An 18,269-nucleotide genomic window follows, 5' to 3' on the forward strand; every position below is an offset into this window, starting at 1 on the left:
CAAGTTCCAGTCTATATTTGGGAAGTTAAAAATCACCCATTATAAGACACTCTGATTTACTGGTCCATTCTATTTCTCTGTATAATTGTTTGTTGTACTCATCAGTCATTTGGCCTATACCCCTACCCTCATTTTTGCTTTCCCAGTGCTTATGTCACATCAAACTGACTCAACATTGCACTGTCCATCTATGTCAACTGGATGCACTTCCTTAGATTTTATGTTTCTTAACTAACAGCATAACCCCTCCTCCCTTCCTATCCTGTCTGTCCTTTCTGCATACATTGTATTCCCCAAATTCCAATTCTGTATCCCTTATATCTAAGTTGAATTACGTCTCTGATATCCCAACAATATCTGCCTTGGATGTCTTAACCAGCACTTCAAATTCATGAAATTTATTTACTATACTCCTAGCATTGGTGTACATGCAAGTATACATGCACCTGTTCTTACTCTTAGTTACTCTAACACAGCCCATGTATTTACTTGTTTCATGACCCCTAGCAGTTCCTGAAATCCCCAACAACTGGCTTTCTGGGCTGTTGCTCATTCCAATAGAAGCAGTGCAAGAATCATTTCCACCTCTGCCTGCGGCTACTGTTAATCTATTAGTCTGTGAATCCCTCCCACAAGCTAGCAGTTTTCCAACCCACCTATCATTGCCTCGATAGCATCAGCAAATATTCTTTGAAATTTATATTGAAGTGCATCCCATCTCTGTAGAAGCAATCTCTCCTGTTAACAAGCACAAGCCACGCTGAGAAAAATTCTACCCCATAAGCCCTGCACAATCTCTCCAGAGCTGAATTGACTTTTGTATACTCCCTCCATTTGTGTCTGGGCAGGAATGCAGACACTTTCAAATTTAACCCTAACTCGGGACTTTTTTTTTCAGCATTGGCCTGTACTTGCTTAGTAAGTCTGCAGATCTCCTACACTTAATGTCATTAGTGCTAACATGTACAATTATATCACCTTTTGTGCCATTAAAAGATGATATCTGCTCAACAATGTCATCAACTTTTGCCCCTGGCAAACACACCCTGGTCCTATTTCACCTATCTGAAACTTGATAGCATAAGGTATAATGTAAAACTAGATAGAGTAATATGTAACATTGTTATAGGAATTTGTTAGTTTAGTTTAGTATTGTCAATTAATCAATTAAATTGTATTTAAATGGCAATTATGTCCCACACTAGAGCAGCAAAGCAACGTGCACAAAATAGCAGAAGTTCTGTGATTTGGCGGGGAACCGAAGGGAGCGCTTCTCCAATGTCTAAAAAAATGTGTAAAATGTAACAGGTTTCTGGACCTTTCTTGAACAGAACATGATCTAGCCATGGAGGGCGTCTTTGTGTGTGTGTGTGTGTGTGTGTGTGTGTGTGTGTGTGTGTGTGCGCTAGGTGCAGATATGTGAAGAAATTAGCCGTGATGCTCATCAGCATTCTGATGCGCATCTATGAGAGTTTGAAGAGTCGGGTAGATGCTCTCAAAGGAATTAAAATGGGGGCCATCAAGCTCTCAGCTGCCCAACTCATTACCAGAGCTCACTCCTGTGTACCAGGCAATCTTCAGGGCAGAATGCACTGGTCTCACAGGAGCTAGTTATTGTTTGTGACTCAATTGTCAGTTAACGGGAAATATATTGTGCAAAAAACGGATAGGTGGAATAGGATCTGGGAATCTCTGCTAGGAGCAAAAGTTGATGACGTTGTGCAGATATCTTTTAAGGAGACAAAAGGTGATATTGTTGTACATGTTGGCACTAATGATATTAAGTGTAGGAGATCTGCAGATTGACCTAACAAGTACAGGTTAATGATGAAAAAAAGTTGCGAGTTAGGATTAAATATGAATGTGTCTGCAATTTTGCCCAGACACGATAGGAGGGAGTATATGCTGAGAGCCTTGTTAATCAATTCGGCCCTGGTGAAATCGTGCAAGGCTCATGGGGTAGAATTTTTCTCAGCGTGGTCTGTGCTTGTTAACAGAAGAGACTGCTTCTACAGGGATGAGATATACTTAAACAGAAAATGCGCAAGAATATTTGCTGATGCAATTCAGGCAATGTTAGGTTGGTAGGAAAAACTGCTAGCTTGGGAAAGTCCCAGACTGATGTTGTTTTGTTTGTTTAGGGATTTATTAGGTGCATCGGCAGCTATGGCCATTGTGTGCCAATCCCAGACTGATATATTAACAGTAGACGCAGGCAGAGGTGGAAGTGATTCTTGCACTGCTTCTACTGGAAGGAGCAGCAGCCCGGAAACAAGTTTTTGGGGATTTCAGGAACTGCTGGAAGTCATGAAACATATAAATACACGGGCTGTGTTAGAGTAACTAAGAGTAAGAAAAGGCAGTGGACTTAGGCGAGTTTGACAAAGGCCAAACTGTAATGGCCAGATGACTGGGGCAAAGCATATCCGAAATGGCATGGCTGGTGGGGTGCTCACAGTCAGCTATGGTTAGTACCTACCGAAAGTGGTCCGAAGAGGGGGAACCCACGAACCGCTGGCGAGGTGTTGGATGACCACAGCTCATCGATGCTTGAGGTGAGCAAAGGCTCTCCCAGATGGTATGTGGTAACAGAACAATTGTGGCGCAACTCGCCGGTAACTGGAATGCTGGTGACTGGAGTAATGTGTTACAACACACAGTACATCGAACCCTGCTGAAAATGGGGCCGCAGGCAGCTCCAAGTGCCCATGCTAACCACAGTTCACCAGTGACAGCGCCTACAATGGGCACGCAAGCATCGAAACTGGAACTTGAGTGACTGGAAGAAGGTTGTCTGATCCAATGAATCACATTTCCTGTTGCACCATGTGGATGGCCGGATATATGTGTGTCGTTTACCCGGGGAAGTGATGGTGCCTGGGTGCACCGTGGTACAAAAACAAGCCAGTGGTGTCATGCTTTGGACGATGTTCTGCTGGGATACCCTGGGTCCAGTCATCCACGTCGGGCACTCTGATGTCTACCACCTACCTAAACATCATTGCTGACCAGGTACACCTTTTCATGGCAATGGTCTTTCCCTCTGGCAGTGCCATCTTTCAGCAGGATAATGCGCAATGCCACACTGACTAGATTGTTCGAGACTGGTTCGCGGAACATGAGGAAGACTTCCAGGTATTGCCCTGGCCTCCAAATTCCCCAGACATCAATCCCATCAAGCATCTGTAGTTTGTGTTGGAACAGCAACTCTGATCTGGGGCGTCTCAACCACAGACCTTACAGGAGTTAAAGGATCTGCTGGTTACATGTTGGTACCAGATACCACAAGACACATTTAGAAATCTTGTAGTGTACATGCCTCGCTGGGTACAAGCTGTTTTGGCTGCACGTGGAGGACCAACATCATATTAGGTAGGTGGTCATAATGTTTTGGCTGATTGGTGTACTATAAGATATCTGAAAACACAACTTCCTATTCATGAAGATATTGTTCATTTAACTATTAACAGGCTTTGCACTGGGCATTCCCAATTAGAACAGCTGAGAATCTAATGGCTGACAACTTTAACCTGACGGACCAATGGTCACATGATTGGAACTTGTTCCTGCATTCAGAGTTTAGTAATATACTATTCGTAACAGAAAACCCAGCTGGATTCAACTTTCCCCATAAGACTTGGATAAAACTATACCAGATACGAACTAATCACAAAATTTGTGCAGACCTCCTTTACAGGTGAAATAAAATATGTTCCCCACAGTGTGATCGTGGTGCTGAAACATAAACTGCCAAACATATTTACTCAAGAATGTGCCTCAAGGGCCTACAGAGGGAGCTCAAGAGATTTCTTTCTACTGACACCAGATTTAATTGAATATACAGATAATTTACACATACAGTTGTGATCCTTTTTTACTGATTGTAATGTGTTATATTGTGCCATACACTAAATAAATAATATTTTTCAGTTGTAATAAAAATTTTATGAAAAATATTCTGAAATTTTAAAATGAGTAGTTCTTTTAGCAAAAATTGACTCAAGCTGGATTTCTGTCTGAGGCTAGCTGTAGTCCAATGGCATCATTGAAAATTTTATTTTTGGAAGCTCTTCCTTGCTCTAACACAGTGGTTTTCAACCGGGGTACCACATAATTTGGGTTTAAGTTACTTAAACTTATTATTATTATTATTTTTTAATTTATATGTTTATTTCATTATAAAAATGTGTACAGTATCTTTTTAATTTTGTGGTGATCTATAACTGATCTTTACTTAGTACCGCTATATAAAGAACTAAATTATTATATACTGTATATATATAATTTGTATTATGAAATGTAATTTTTATAATTATATTACTGTAATAAATATCATATAACATATATATTTTTTAATATTATATATATAATTATACAAAGAAAGAATCAGATCTAACAGGCAGAAAATTGAGTAGGGGTGCCACTGCTCTAATAATTTCCATTAGTTGCTTCTTTCATTTCCCAAAATGTACTGATTATGTTTGTAATATTTACAGAAGAATCTGGCCTGTAAATATTATTGTCAATAGATACATTATCTTCATTTTCTAAACCAAAGTTGTTTAGCCCCTTGAAATCAGTATTATACTTGGGATTATAGACAACTGAAAACTCTCCTGAAAATTGAAAACTCTCTTGACTGATGCCTGCCCTCAGAAAACATTAAAAATTAAATATGGATTAATTTGTTTTAAGGAAGATACAATCTAAAACACTATATCAAATATTGTTATATTAGCAAGTTGTGATGTTGATCTGGTATCTTCCATTTTTGAATAAAAGGTGTTTCAGAACTTTCTGCTGGTCAGCTGGCCATTAAATCGAGTCTTTCATGTTCCCCCATCCTGCTTAACAATCCACTCCAATTTGGTTAGTGTTGATGACTTTAAAACAATGTGGCTCTTTTTGCCTTGCCAATTACTAGTGAGGAGGAGCGAGGGCTGCAATCCATCTATCATGTTGACACATTTCATAACAATTATACATTCCTTTGAACGTTCACTCTTCAGGGTGACAGTTTTATTAGACAAATCTCTAAAAAAAATAATCCATTTTATCATGACTGTATATTTTGCTTTTCATATCTGTCAAGAGTTTTTCACTTCTGCTTTCACTCTGTTAAAATGTCTTCTTTCACTGAAGCACATTCACCACAAACCAACATGTACGAAATACCAGAAGAAGGTGAGGTGGTGGCCTTACACCAATTTTTAATGCAGAAGTCGCATGATGGTAAATGAGCATGCCAGAGTGGAAGCAGTTGGGTTGGTAACTGGGCAACATTGTTGTTGCCCAGTTACCTAAGCAGCTCTTGGAAAAGGGTACCAAAGGGACAGCTGGCAGTCTGACGGTTGTTATATAGAGTTTTCCATCATGGTTCGAAGATGGATGTCCACATAGGGTTGTTTGGCAGGGATTTCAATTTAAAAGTATATTTTAGTGACAACTGCTCTCGTCACGGGGATAGTGGTGGTTTACCTCCTTCAACGTATAGATTCTGGACAGGGGAAGTTCTAAATGCCCTAGTAGCAGTACAGACAGCTTAGTGATGAACTGTGTCTAGCCATCGTAGTACGCTGTTTTTAGCCGATGCGTATACTCGAGACCCATAGTCTAATTTAGATTGGACAAGTGCACAATAAAGGCAGAGTAAAGTGCAGGTCTGCACCCCATTTATTGGAGGAGATAGGCCATAGAAGGTTCAATCCCCTTGTGCAGTTTGTCTGCAGTTGACTGGTATGTGGTAAAAATGTCAACCTCCGATCAAATACGAGTCCCAAGAATTTTGTCTCGAGCACTACTGGAATGATGTTTTGTCCAAGCATGAGTTCTGGTACCAGGTGAAGGTTCCGTTTACAAAAGATAGGTATGCAGACAGTCTTGTGAGGTGAGAACCTAAAACTGTTAGCCTTTGCCCAAGATTTGACACAGTCAACACTGTGCTGCAATTGTCTTTCGATAAGCCTCATGATGAATGACTGACAGAAGATGGTAGTCATCAATGAAGAGGGTGCTGTTTATAGTTGGAGGAAGCTGTTCAGTAATAGAATTAACTTTGATAGCAAAAAGCATAAAACACTAAGGATGTACCCTTGGGGCCCTCCCTCCTCTGGACAAAAAGATTGAGAGAAAACAGAACATAGACGAACTTGGAACGAATGGCTCATTAAAAATTTTTTTAATAAAAAGGGGTGCAGATGTCATTAGCACATCTGCACTGCCCTCAACCTATGCTTATCAAGCAACATCTTCACCTTTGAGAATTCAGTTTACCAACAAGTACACAGCATTGCTATGGGTGCCCCTGTTAGTTTCATAGTGGCCAACATCGCCATGGAAGATTTGGAGGAGCAGCTACTCCTGAACCCACCTGTGCCTATTACAACATGGTGCAGATATGTTGACAATATTTTCACTATAATACCATGTGGCTCTGAAACAGCATTACTAGAATACCTCAATTCCCTGTCTAATTTCATCCAGTTTACTCTAGAGTTAGAAGTCAACGAGGCACTCCCGCTCCTGGATGTCTTAGTACAGCGCGTAGGCCCACGTCTAGAGACTTCAGTATAATGTAAACCTATGTGGTGTGGACACTTTACAAACTACAGATCCGGCCATGCACCCAGTCATCTCAACAGCACTGCCCGCACCCTATTCTCCAGGGCTTGGAGCGGACAATTTACAAACTGCAGATCCGGCCATGAATCCAGTCATCTCAACAGCACTGCCCACACCCTATTCTCCAGGGCTTGGAGCCATTCCAGCACTGATGCAATTAGACGCAACGAGATTTCCCATGTGAGAGCAGACCTAACCAAATGTGGCTATCCATCCCATGTGCTAGACAGGTGCCTATTACAAGCACAGGAACTCGCATCCCACCCAAGATCCCTAGACCATGACAGTATGCCAACCCCATACATTCCATACTATCCAGGCCAGAACGGATCTCAAAAATCCTCAGAAATTACCACATCAAATGCATACAGTTACCCTGCAGAACCCTGTCACACCCCTCTTACAAAGCAATGTAATATACCACATCACCTGCAGAGACTGTGACAGCTGCTACATAGGTGAGACATCTACAAGATCACCTCACGGAGCACGGCAGAGCAATGTGCCTTGCCGAAACTGACCAGTCCGCAGTCGTGGAGCATTTTTGGGCCACCAACCACGATCTTAATCCCAAACGTGACTTCGAAATAGTAGACCACTCACGACACTTTCGCCACTGCCTTTGGCTAGAGTCACTTAATATATTGAACAATCCGAAGGCCATAAACCACTACAAAGGCATGAGATTGCACCCCCATCCTAGAAACAACCATTTTATACCTCGACAAACACTGGAGTAAAACAGTGCATGTCCATGCGACAACAATAGAAAACCAGCTTGAATGAATAACATGCCTTCAGCTCATTGCACGCATAACTGTATCGATTGTATTCAAAAAATTTAGTCAAAAATTTGGTTGATAAAGAGACTCGACCGTCTCGAAAGCTTCCATTGTATATTTTTATTGTGTTATCTATATTAAATACCTTTTACTGGGTTATATCATTGTATTTTCTTAACCATGGACCCCAGTACACTACGTCCATTCGCCATAACAGGTTATGGGGTTTTGCTAGCAGGGAAAAGGAGGTGACTGTCCCTCTCTATAAGGCAATGGTCAGGCCACACCTTGAGTACTGCGTACAGGTTTGGAGGCTTCATTTTAGGAAGGACGTAGATTTGCTTGAGAGTGTACAGAGAAGGGCAACAAGATTGATGAGAGGAACAAACTAGTGGACTTACGAAGAAAGGCTTAAGTTCTACACGTAACAACTAGACTTCCAGTGGATGGATTTTGATGAAATTTTGTATTAAGGTCTGTCAAAGATTTAACAAGTCCTTGACATTTCATTAAAATTAGGTTAACATATTTTGGAATTTTTTCCCCCAATAAAATTTCAAGTCCTCTAACATAAATGGAAATATGTTTCAGATGTTTGATTGCTACTCGACAAGGAAATATCAGATTGACGCTAAATATTCAGTATTTTCTGTTAGCTCCTAGGAAGATTTTAGGATCAGTTCTGATTTGACAGCTCCAGCAAAGAAAACTATATTAATTTTGGATGTTCAAGCATTACTTGAAAAGGAAAAGTTGGATTGACATACAATTTTCACCACATGTTTTATTGGTCTCTGAGAAGCTTCTAAAGCCAATTACCAATTCAAATTCCCTCCTTGGTATTATTACTATTTGATTTTTAGGAGCATTAGCAATTAAGGCCATATTGCTCCAGGGATATGCGGTGGTCATGGGCTCGAAACCCGGTCTAATCAAGAAGTGTGTGCTAAGCACTGCTGTTCCTGCCCACCTGGCTATGGAGGTGCCCCCCCTCCCTGACAGAAATCTATATAAATGTAAGTATGTTTTGGACACTCTCAAGAAGGGAAAGTTCACTAAGCACTAAATTTTCATCACAGGCTGAGATAAAACACTCACACTGAGCTCATTTTTATGTATTTACTGCTGGGGAAAGGCAGTTTCCCTTTCTGTGCCAATGACAGAGCTTGGCTTATGGCTCTTTACAAACAACTACGCTATCCACAAGTTGACCTAAAGTTACTAATATCATTTTTAATTGAATAACATCACCCAGAAGGTGAATCTATTATTCATTAAAGGCTCAGAGGCACTGTTGTGAAAAAAAAAATAATAATAAATAATAATTTTTTCTGAATTTGGTTCTAACACCAGACAACAGGTAGCCTTAATTAGTGACCCCATGACAAGAGCAACTAAATGTTATTCAGAGGAAAAACTTCTGACTAAAAATGTAACTTTCATTATGTGATGATAAAATTCTATTGGTAAGCAGTATAGGTCTACTGCAGGGGTGGGCAACCTTTATAAATGGCAGGCCAAATAAAATGTCTGCAAGGTACAAGCGGGACAAATTTTTTTTAGCCTTCCACAATTTTTAAGATTATTAAAATGGTGTATAACGAAAAATTTTCATAAATAGTTTTATGTTATTTATTGTAATATTTATATATATGCATACATATAATTAATTTTATTAATAAGAAAAACAAAATACAACTTCAAGATAAAGTTACAAAAAATGGAATTATAGTAACAAAATTTGCAATATTTTATTCTTATAATAAATAATGAGAGTTCAATACTGTTTATTTTTTATCAGGGAATCGATATCTGTCGTAGAAATGTGCAGAGTATTTTCTAAATTTATGTCAGAAATTCCATTAATTCAAAAATATATATTATAAATAAAGGTCTGTTAATTATATATATTTGTGTGTGTGTGTTGAAAATGACTGCCGGCCAGATTACACACATTTGCGGGTCAGTGTTGTCCTGCAAACTGGAGGTTGCCCACCCCTAGTCTACTGCATTGATCAAATATAAAAGTGAGGTACTATTTCAACACAGATATTGAAAGTTGGAGAGAAAATGCTCTCTGCATCCTTTTTTTTTTTTTTATCTTTACAGCTGGAAGGGGGAAGGAGAGAAGAATAACATTCTCTCTTGTTATTTGTTTTTTTTTTTTTTTTTTTTTTTTTAGGAGCATTAGCAACTAAGGCCATATTGCTCCGGTGCGGTGGTCATTCCTTGACCTTTCCGCATACTCCGTATTTGGTGGTGACGGGCTCGAACCCCGGTCTAATCAAGAAGCGTGTGGTACGCACTGCTGCTCCTTCCCACCTGGCTACGGAGGCGCCTATTCTCTCTTGGGATAGGGACAGAGCTTGGTCTTATGAAACCCAAAAGTCAACCTACAGAAATGAACATAATTTTTAATCGAAAACATCACCCAAGTAGGTGAATCTAGCATTCACTAAAAACTTGAAGACACCGGTGTGACTGGTTTTGGAACTATTTGGTTGGTTCTATCATCAGACAACAGGTAGACAAAACTCTTATAGTAGGCAACATAGACTTACTGCATTAACCAAGTATAGAAATGGGGCACTATTTCAAAATAGGTATAGAAACAGTTTGAGAGCAAAGGCTTGCACCACATTCATTTTTTCTTTTTTTTTTTTGTCTTTACTGCCAGGGGACAAAGTTGCCTCTCTTCTTACAGTGGCAGAGCATGGGCTTATGGCTCTTTAGAAATGACTGCATTACACACAAATCAACCAAAAGTAACTAATATCATTTTTAATCAAACATCACCTAGCAGACATATCTATCATTCACTAAAAACTCAAAAGGTGACATTGAGACTGATGCCATCATCTGACAACAATTAATGACTTGTGCTGGGCAGTGAATAAGTATATGGAACCTAAACAAGCAGCCAAGCAAGTTTGGAAGGAAAACTTACGATTGGTTGCTTGTTTAGATTCAATATATATATTTAAAACTCCTACTGGTAGGCACCACAAACTTACTGCATTAATTACTTATACAAGGTTTAGATTCAATATATATATTTAAAACTCCTACTGGTAGGCACCACAAACTTACTGCATTAATTACTTATACAAGGTTTAGATTCAATATATATATTTAAAACTCCTACTGGTAGGCACCACAAACTTACTGCATTAATTACTTATACAAGGTGTCTCAAAAATATTGGTACAAACGTTTAGGGGTGGTAGGTAACATCTAAAGGAATGTGAATCTCATAGGAACCCATAACCGGAAACATCACGGTAAAGTAGTAGCAGAGGCACAAGAAGCAGAAATGACACAAGACAGTAATTAGTGGCAAACATTTATTTCACATAATATTAACAATGGAGTACGAGATGGATGCATTTCATGATGTTACAACAAATGCTCGAAGGTTCCACCATAAGCCGCGACGCATGCGTGACCGACGCAGCATGGATTGGCGGACATGGTCGAACACATCTGGAGTTTCTTTGACAGTAACAGCAGCGTAGATGAGTCTCGCCACGAGATCCATTTCCGTCTCCACAGGCAATTCATACATGATAGATTTGAGGGCCCTACAGAAAGAAATCAAGGCTCGATAAACCAGGCGAGCGTGGGGGCCAGGCTACGGTCCACCACAGCCAATCCATCGACGCCCAAAACGCCTGTTCAAATGGTCACGAACACACCTTCCATAATGGGCAGGCACCCCGTCATGTTGAAACCAAATGTTGCGTCTCACATTTAGAACTTGTTCAGAACCTGGTAGAACTTGTTCAAGAAAGATCTGAAATTTAGCGGAGTTCATGCGGGATGGTAATGGGTATGGGCCGACTAAGCAGACACCGACCATACCTGCCCACACATTTATTGCGAAACGATGTTGTTCCGCATGGGGGCGAGCCGACCAGGCTAGCCAGGTGGGTAAAGTGCCTGCCTGGCAACCCAAAGGTAAAGTGTAAAGTGTGTTTAGGGTCAAACGGCACCAGAGGTTCCCCCCATCTCCGCGTAGTTTACACTGTGGGTGAACCAGTTGACTGGAAAAGCCAGAGATTTAAAAGTGTAGGGACTTTGTATATGTGTGATGCCTTCTACGGTTGTTCATCTGGTCATTTAGCCGCTGGGCCCCTACTGAGGCCCAACGTTGCCCCACTTACGCCCCATGGAGGCAGACCAGGAACCCAGTATTCTGTTTCACTCTGGCAGGTCCTGCCACTTAATTTCTTGAGATTTCGGTGGCTAGGATCTTAAAAAAAAAAAAAAAAAGAAAAGAAAAGAAAGAAATGCGTCGATGTAGGGGTAGAATCGCTTAGTTTTGCTAGGCCAAGTTATGGGCGTAAGGTAATTTAGACATGTTAAGTTTTTGGTATGTAGGGCTTTCGCTAGCATATAGAGGGGGGGGGGGCAGAAGACCGGGGGGAGAAAGACAGAAATATCTTCTACTCTGGTGGGACATGCCCATGTCCCACCAGAGTAGAAGATATAGGGCGGAGAGGAGGGGAGGACGAAAATGTCCCCCCCCCAAGGAAGTAGGTATAAAGGTGAAGGGGGCTAGAGTGCCCTCTTCAGATTGCCATATGGCTATTGGCAGCTATTGCTGCATTTCTGTTTTCAAGTTTCTTTACTCATGGGGCAAGCTCCGTCCTTGTGCTTGTGTCCCTCATCTTTAGTTGCAGCCTTTACATTGTGCTGGCTGGTGTCTCAATAGTGGTACTTGATGTCAGTCATTGTAGATAGTGATTAATGTCCTTCTCCTGACGAACAGGTCTTGTGCTAACTGGGATAATGCTCTATATTCATCCTCAGTATCTATGAAATGGGATTCCAATCCTTTTGGTAGGTATCTTATTTTTGTTATAAGTACCCCTCTGAGGTATTCATATTGTGGACACTCATACACTATGTGATTCCAGCTTTCTGTCTCCCCGCACGTACAGTTGGGGTCCTCAGTGAGTCCGAATCCGTGCAGCTTCTCATTGTAGGGTCCATGTCCTGTTATTAGAGATGTCAAATGGTACCCTGGGAAGTACCAGGTCGGCTGTTTTGGGTAGATTTTCTGAAAGTCTGGTAGATATCCTCTGGTTATCTCGCCCTTGGTGGTCTCCGTCCATCTTCTCTGCCATAATTTTAGCAGGTGGTTCTGTAATCTAGTTTTTCGGTTTTTAGGTTGTTCGCTGGGTCAGTTGTGTAGTCCAGACGTGTGGCCGCCACTCCCCTGGATAGCAAGTATAGCAGACCTGTGCGAATGACCTCCAGGTCCAAATGAAGCGCTCCAGCGAGTACCTGTAGTGCTGGAGTACTCACTGTACTACACGCATGCATTGTAGTTAAGAGTATGGTCCTTTGGATCATGTCCAGAATTCTTCTATTCACTGCCAATGCAGTTTTTTGGAAACCAAATTGCTGAGGCATAAGTAATTGCTGGGAGAAATGTTGTCTTGTAATATAGCGTCAGGGTTCTTTTTTTTAATCCCCAATCTTTCCTAGTAACTCTAGCTACCAGTGCAGAACAGCTCCTGATTTTTTTTCTTATGTACTTTAGGTGCAGCTGGAACGAGAGGTTGTTGTCCAGTACCACGCCTAGGTACTTAAGTTGGTTTACAAACTTAATGGTGACATTGTCAATTTTTATTTGCGACGGTCGTCGCAGTTGCAGGGTTCCTTTAAGCAGGATTGAAGAGGTCTTTATGGGTGAAATTATGAGCTGGTGTTTTGTGGCTAAAATAGATCAGAGTAAAATGCAAAAACTTTGGGAAGTACATTATGGCCACAGAAGCCGATGCGCCAACAACTAACAAACAAAACAAAGCATGGGGGCGCACACCGTGTGGGTTGTTGTGAGCATTGTGCCAATTGAAAAAGCCTCATCCGTGAACAAAACATTGAAATTTTCCCTCTCGCAAACTGATGAACAGGGCCGTCTATCGACTTACGGTGACGTTTCCAGTTATGGGTTCCTATGTGATTCACATTCCTTTAGATGTTACCTACCTCCCCTAAACATTTGTATCAATATTTTTGAGACACCCTGTAGCGATGTGATACTATTTTAGCACAGGTAAAACAGTTTGAAAGACCAATATGAATGAAAACAGTTTGTGAGAATGCTCACAATTCATTCTTTTTTTTTATATATATTTTTTTTATTATTTACTACTGGAGTTTTTGTTGTCCTGTCACAGGAAGGACAATGTTGTCCCCTGAAAAATTAACCAACTCTATTAGTAACCCCACTTCTATGCTTATTAACACAGCTTTGTCTCCTTGTGGAGGTTTCAGTACCAATTTCAATTTCACTGTCCCCACAACCACAACTCTCCCCCTAAGGAAACACTGTGATAAATCTGAAACAGCAGCTCTGATCCTTTACAAAATTTCAACACTTATTGGAATACCTTTTTCTTAACTTTTACACCAAATATCATGTCAATGGATTTAATCTGTCTCCTGTGCCAAAAAAAGAATTGCTCCAACAAACACCTCACAAATATTCATAACATGTTGCATGGCTAGGTTACTTCTACACTACTTGATATAGAAGTTTTTAACCCTGAGGTAAGTCATTTCAAAATGTCTGAAATGTAACACAATTTGTACATTACCTATCATTATTAAAACCACAATGGCTTCATAACTATTTAGAACCATTTAGAAAATAACTATTGGGGATATTTTTATATATGACAGTTTTTCTTATTTTGAAATCTAAGATATGCCCTGATTTTTGCACGCCCTTTTGAAACATTCCACCTGTATACATGTAATAACAATATTCTCTGCTTAGAAATACTCCTAATTACCATGAAATATTCATACTGTAAGTGGGCAACATAAAATTTTTAATATACTTTCCTCCAAATATGGTTAAAAACTATAATCAAATACATTTTTTACCTGACAACATCAACTGCTCCGGCACGCACTTTAGGATCACGGCCTGTGACAGAAACACTGGCAGTAAAGGAACCATCAATACTAAAGATCACACATTCTGTCTTAGGTGGTATCACAGTAAGGAAAAAATCAACAGATGTATGGTCACCTCTGGGCATAAATAATAAGCAAAATTAAAACTATTAAAACACTTTTGTTATTAATTTGGTTTAATAGTAGAGCTGAGAAAGAATTCTGTAACTCAAAATTATTTATTTATAATTAATTAGCATTAGATAATTTTTTTTGTAGTATGATTTCTGTAAATATAAATGTGAATCATCCATAAACATCATGGGATGATTAGCATTAGCAGAGGTATGATGCAAGAGAGCAAGCTTATACAGCATCAGCCAAAAAAAAAAAAAAAAACCATTCCCATTTCACCCATTAAATTTGTTCCAAATGTTTGTCTAGCTCTGCCTTGAATTTATTTAAGTTATCAACTTCCACAATGACAGATGGAAGTTTGTTCCAGTAATTAACAACCCGCTGGTTAAAGGAAAATTTCCGCACACATCTATTTGACAACTGTCTTTCCTCAATTTCAGTTTATACCCCTTCAGGTTTGCAATCTGAGCAAGAGGAAGAATCCCACCAGCATTGACCCTGCTCAATCCATCCAAGGCTTTATACACCCTAATCAGATAGCCTCGCAGATGCCTAGTCTCCAGATGCTGCAATTTGCAGAACTTAGGCCTTTCTTCGTAAGAGCATCTCTTTGTTTCCCTCACTAGTCTTGTTGCCCTTCTCTGTACTTGTTCTAGCAACTCTACATCCTTCCTAAAATTAGCTTCCAGACCTGTACACAGTACTCAAGGTGTGGCCTGGCCTGACCTGACCATTGCCTTATACAAGGGGATAATCACCTCCTTATCCCTGCTTGTAGAATTCCTGTATATCATTGACAAGACACCACGACTTACTTGGGCAGCCTGTCTGCACTGCTCAGAAAACTTAATATCTGACTGCACATTACTCCCAGGTCTCTTTCATTCTCCACTACCCCAAGTGTAGCACCACCCAGTCGGTGCATTTCTCTAGGGTTACTGCTACCCATATGCAGTTCTTTGCATTTGTAAACTTCAGTTGCCACTTCTCAGCCTATCTACCCAACTTTTCCAGATCCTGTTCCAGCAGCATACTGTCATTACTGTTATTAACAACCCTGCCAGCCTTTGTATCATCTGCAAACTTTCACAATAAGTTTGACAATAATATATTTATCAATATCACTGATAAATATACAAAACAACAATGGGCCCAGCAAAGAATCCTGGGTACACCACTAATAACATTAGTCCATGAAGAGTAGTGCCCATTGATTATTACTCTCTGTTTTCTTCCACTAAACCATCCTTTTATCCACTGTAGCAACTAGCCCTTAATGCCGTACTGCTCCAATTTGTGCAGTAGACTTCCATGTGCAACAGTATCAAAAGCTTTCCTGAAATCCAAGTATAAGATATCAAAATTATTTTTTGCATCCAGTTCCTTTGTGACTACGTCATAGTATCCAATTAAATTGGTCACACAAGACTTCCCCTTAACAAACCCATGCTGTGTATGAATTATTACTGGTGTCTTGTATAGATGATACTGCAAGGCTTCTTTAACCAGTGACTCCATTATTTTCCCTGGAACAGAAGTCCAACTAACATGTCTGTAATTACTCGTGTCACCCTCTGATTCCCATTTGTGAATTGGAGATATATTTGCACATCTCTAGTCCACGGGGACTTCCCCTGTGTCCAAGGATGCTCTCATAATTGTGGCTAAGGGTTTGCTTATTTCCTTTGTCACCTCCTTTAATATAACTGGATAGATCCCATTTACCCCAGGTGCCTTTATGTTTAACTTCAACCAGACTAGAAAATAGGCAATTTATAATTTTTCATGAATGCAATATAGCAGTGATTCTCAAACTGATTCCAGTCAAGGAGTGATACACCTCTGATTTGGGAATACTGGAGAAATGCACAGGTAGCTTTTATGTGTAATCTCCTATTGGTGGAAAAAAATAAATAAATATAATGTTATTATTAATTTTCTAGGAATTTTATGTACAGGTGACCCCCGCTTAACGCTGATCATTCATTCCGGAAAAACAGAGCGCTAAGTGAATCCGCGCTAAGCAAGCGCCGCTTTCCCATAAGGTAACATATGTATTTGTGAGCTGCGGTCGGTGCCATAGGATATTTCCTAATCAATAATAAACGGTAATGAAAAGATGCACAAATGTCGGTCAAAATATTTAATATTCAAATATTTGCACATATAAAATATTCTGCATTACATACGTATAATTATGTGGTAACTACTTGCGTCTCAAAAGTAAACAAAATTCCAATTAAAATAATGAATTTAATTGATTTAATTTAATGGATGAATTTAATCATGAAAAATGTGTGGATTTTGAGTTGAACTTTGGCCCTCTTCCAAATAAACTAAAAAGAATATTAATTTTAAATGGCCCGCAGCGTTACCACCCAACAATAAAGTCAACCGATCCTTCGCCGCTTTGAAACTTGGCATGTTTTTTGTTCTTTCAATATGAAACTTCTTTTAGGCATTCGTTTCCACAAAAGTCCTGCTTCATCTATGTTAAAAACTTGTTGAGAAGTATAACACATAATACCCCTCTTCAATAATTTTAACAAGTTCTTTTTTGAAAGTTTCGGCTCCTTAATCTGCACTAGCGGCTTCTCCCGGGATTTTAAATCTATTCTACCAGTTTTAAATGGTTCCACATTTTTTTTTAGGCGAGTTTTCTTCAGATCATCGTATTGGCTAATCTCTTTCTCTCTCTCTCTCTCTCTCTTTTTAATATTTAACTTAAATGAATTCTGCATTGGAATATTATCTTCAAAAAAATTAGTCTTTCCATTTCAATCCTAATAGCCGGTCTAGTCCTAGTTGCTTGCAGTGGAACAGCTATCTTTCCCGCTGCTAAAATTAATTCTTTATTTTTTCATAATTGTTCTTACAGTTAAATTTGCGAGTCCTAAATTATGGCACACATCCGCTTGTCGTTGACCGGAATCGATTCGCTTCAAAACGTCTAATTTAATTTTCAAATTCAGTCTTTTTCTTACATTTATAGTCTTCGTACTGCGCCCAGACGTTGTTGCATTTTCATTCCTGTCGGTCATTATTAGCTCTTCGAAAATATAACTGCGTTGGTTGAATTAATTATGATACAATGTTCAAGTAAACTGTCCGTTACGCACGATGTCTAATACTGTACTGAGTGATGACTAACTAGACTTCGGATAAATGCATATAACGCAAATATTACAAGCAATATATTTGATCATTTTTTAAAATGTTGATCTCGGAACTACGTAACAAGTGACTGTACTTAAATTAGCGTGAGAGAAAATTTCACTGAGCGTGGGAAAATTGCTCAAGTCGGCGTGGGAAACGTTTTAATGCTGTTTTGCTATCCATTTTCAAGCTATCGACTCCATCAAATGAAACGATTTCGTTAAATATGTCAAAAATGTAATCTGTAAAAGAGCGTTATAGTGATCTGTGACAGCGTTATAGTCAGATACGGGTTATAATATAAGAACAGCGTTATAGCGAATCAGCGTAAAGCGAACCGCGTTATAACGGGGGCCTGCTGTATATAAAAAATTCATTTCATGTATTTTCATCATTGTGCCTATATTCCTATTGTGCACCCAATGGAGATAAATCTGGTGAATAGAAGAAATGCATTACAGCATCCATGAAACAACTATGCTTATTATGAAGTGTCTTTAAGATGTCAAAAAACTTAAGAGCAACAACAATAAGAATTAGGTGTGCATGTGAAAAAAAGTGGGGATGAAATAGCAAAGATAGAATGAGTAGTGTCTTCATGAATTAAAATAGATTTTCTCCACCGAGAACTTCTTATCTGAAGAAAAATCAGAAAAGATG

General features: G+C 39.5%; 1 protein-coding gene across 1 annotated transcript in view; it reads right to left on the bottom strand.

Annotated features, from left to right (window-relative positions):
- The window catches only part of rdgB (retinal degeneration B), a 597,535-nt gene that overhangs the window by 84,154 nt on the left and 495,112 nt on the right, over positions 1-18,269 (bottom strand). Inside the window, exon 18 of the mRNA XM_090373500.1 lies at positions 14,304-14,453. Within this exon, the coding sequence (XP_090229626.1) occupies positions 14,304-14,453 (150 nt within the window). The remainder of the gene's footprint in view (positions 1-14,303; positions 14,454-18,269) is intronic.

This window comes from Mastigoproctus giganteus, chromosome 5, assembly GCF_048544385.1.
Source record: "Mastigoproctus giganteus isolate SK-2022 chromosome 5, ASM4854438v1, whole genome shotgun sequence".
Taxonomy (NCBI): Eukaryota; Metazoa; Arthropoda; class Arachnida; order Uropygi; family Thelyphonidae; genus Mastigoproctus; species Mastigoproctus giganteus.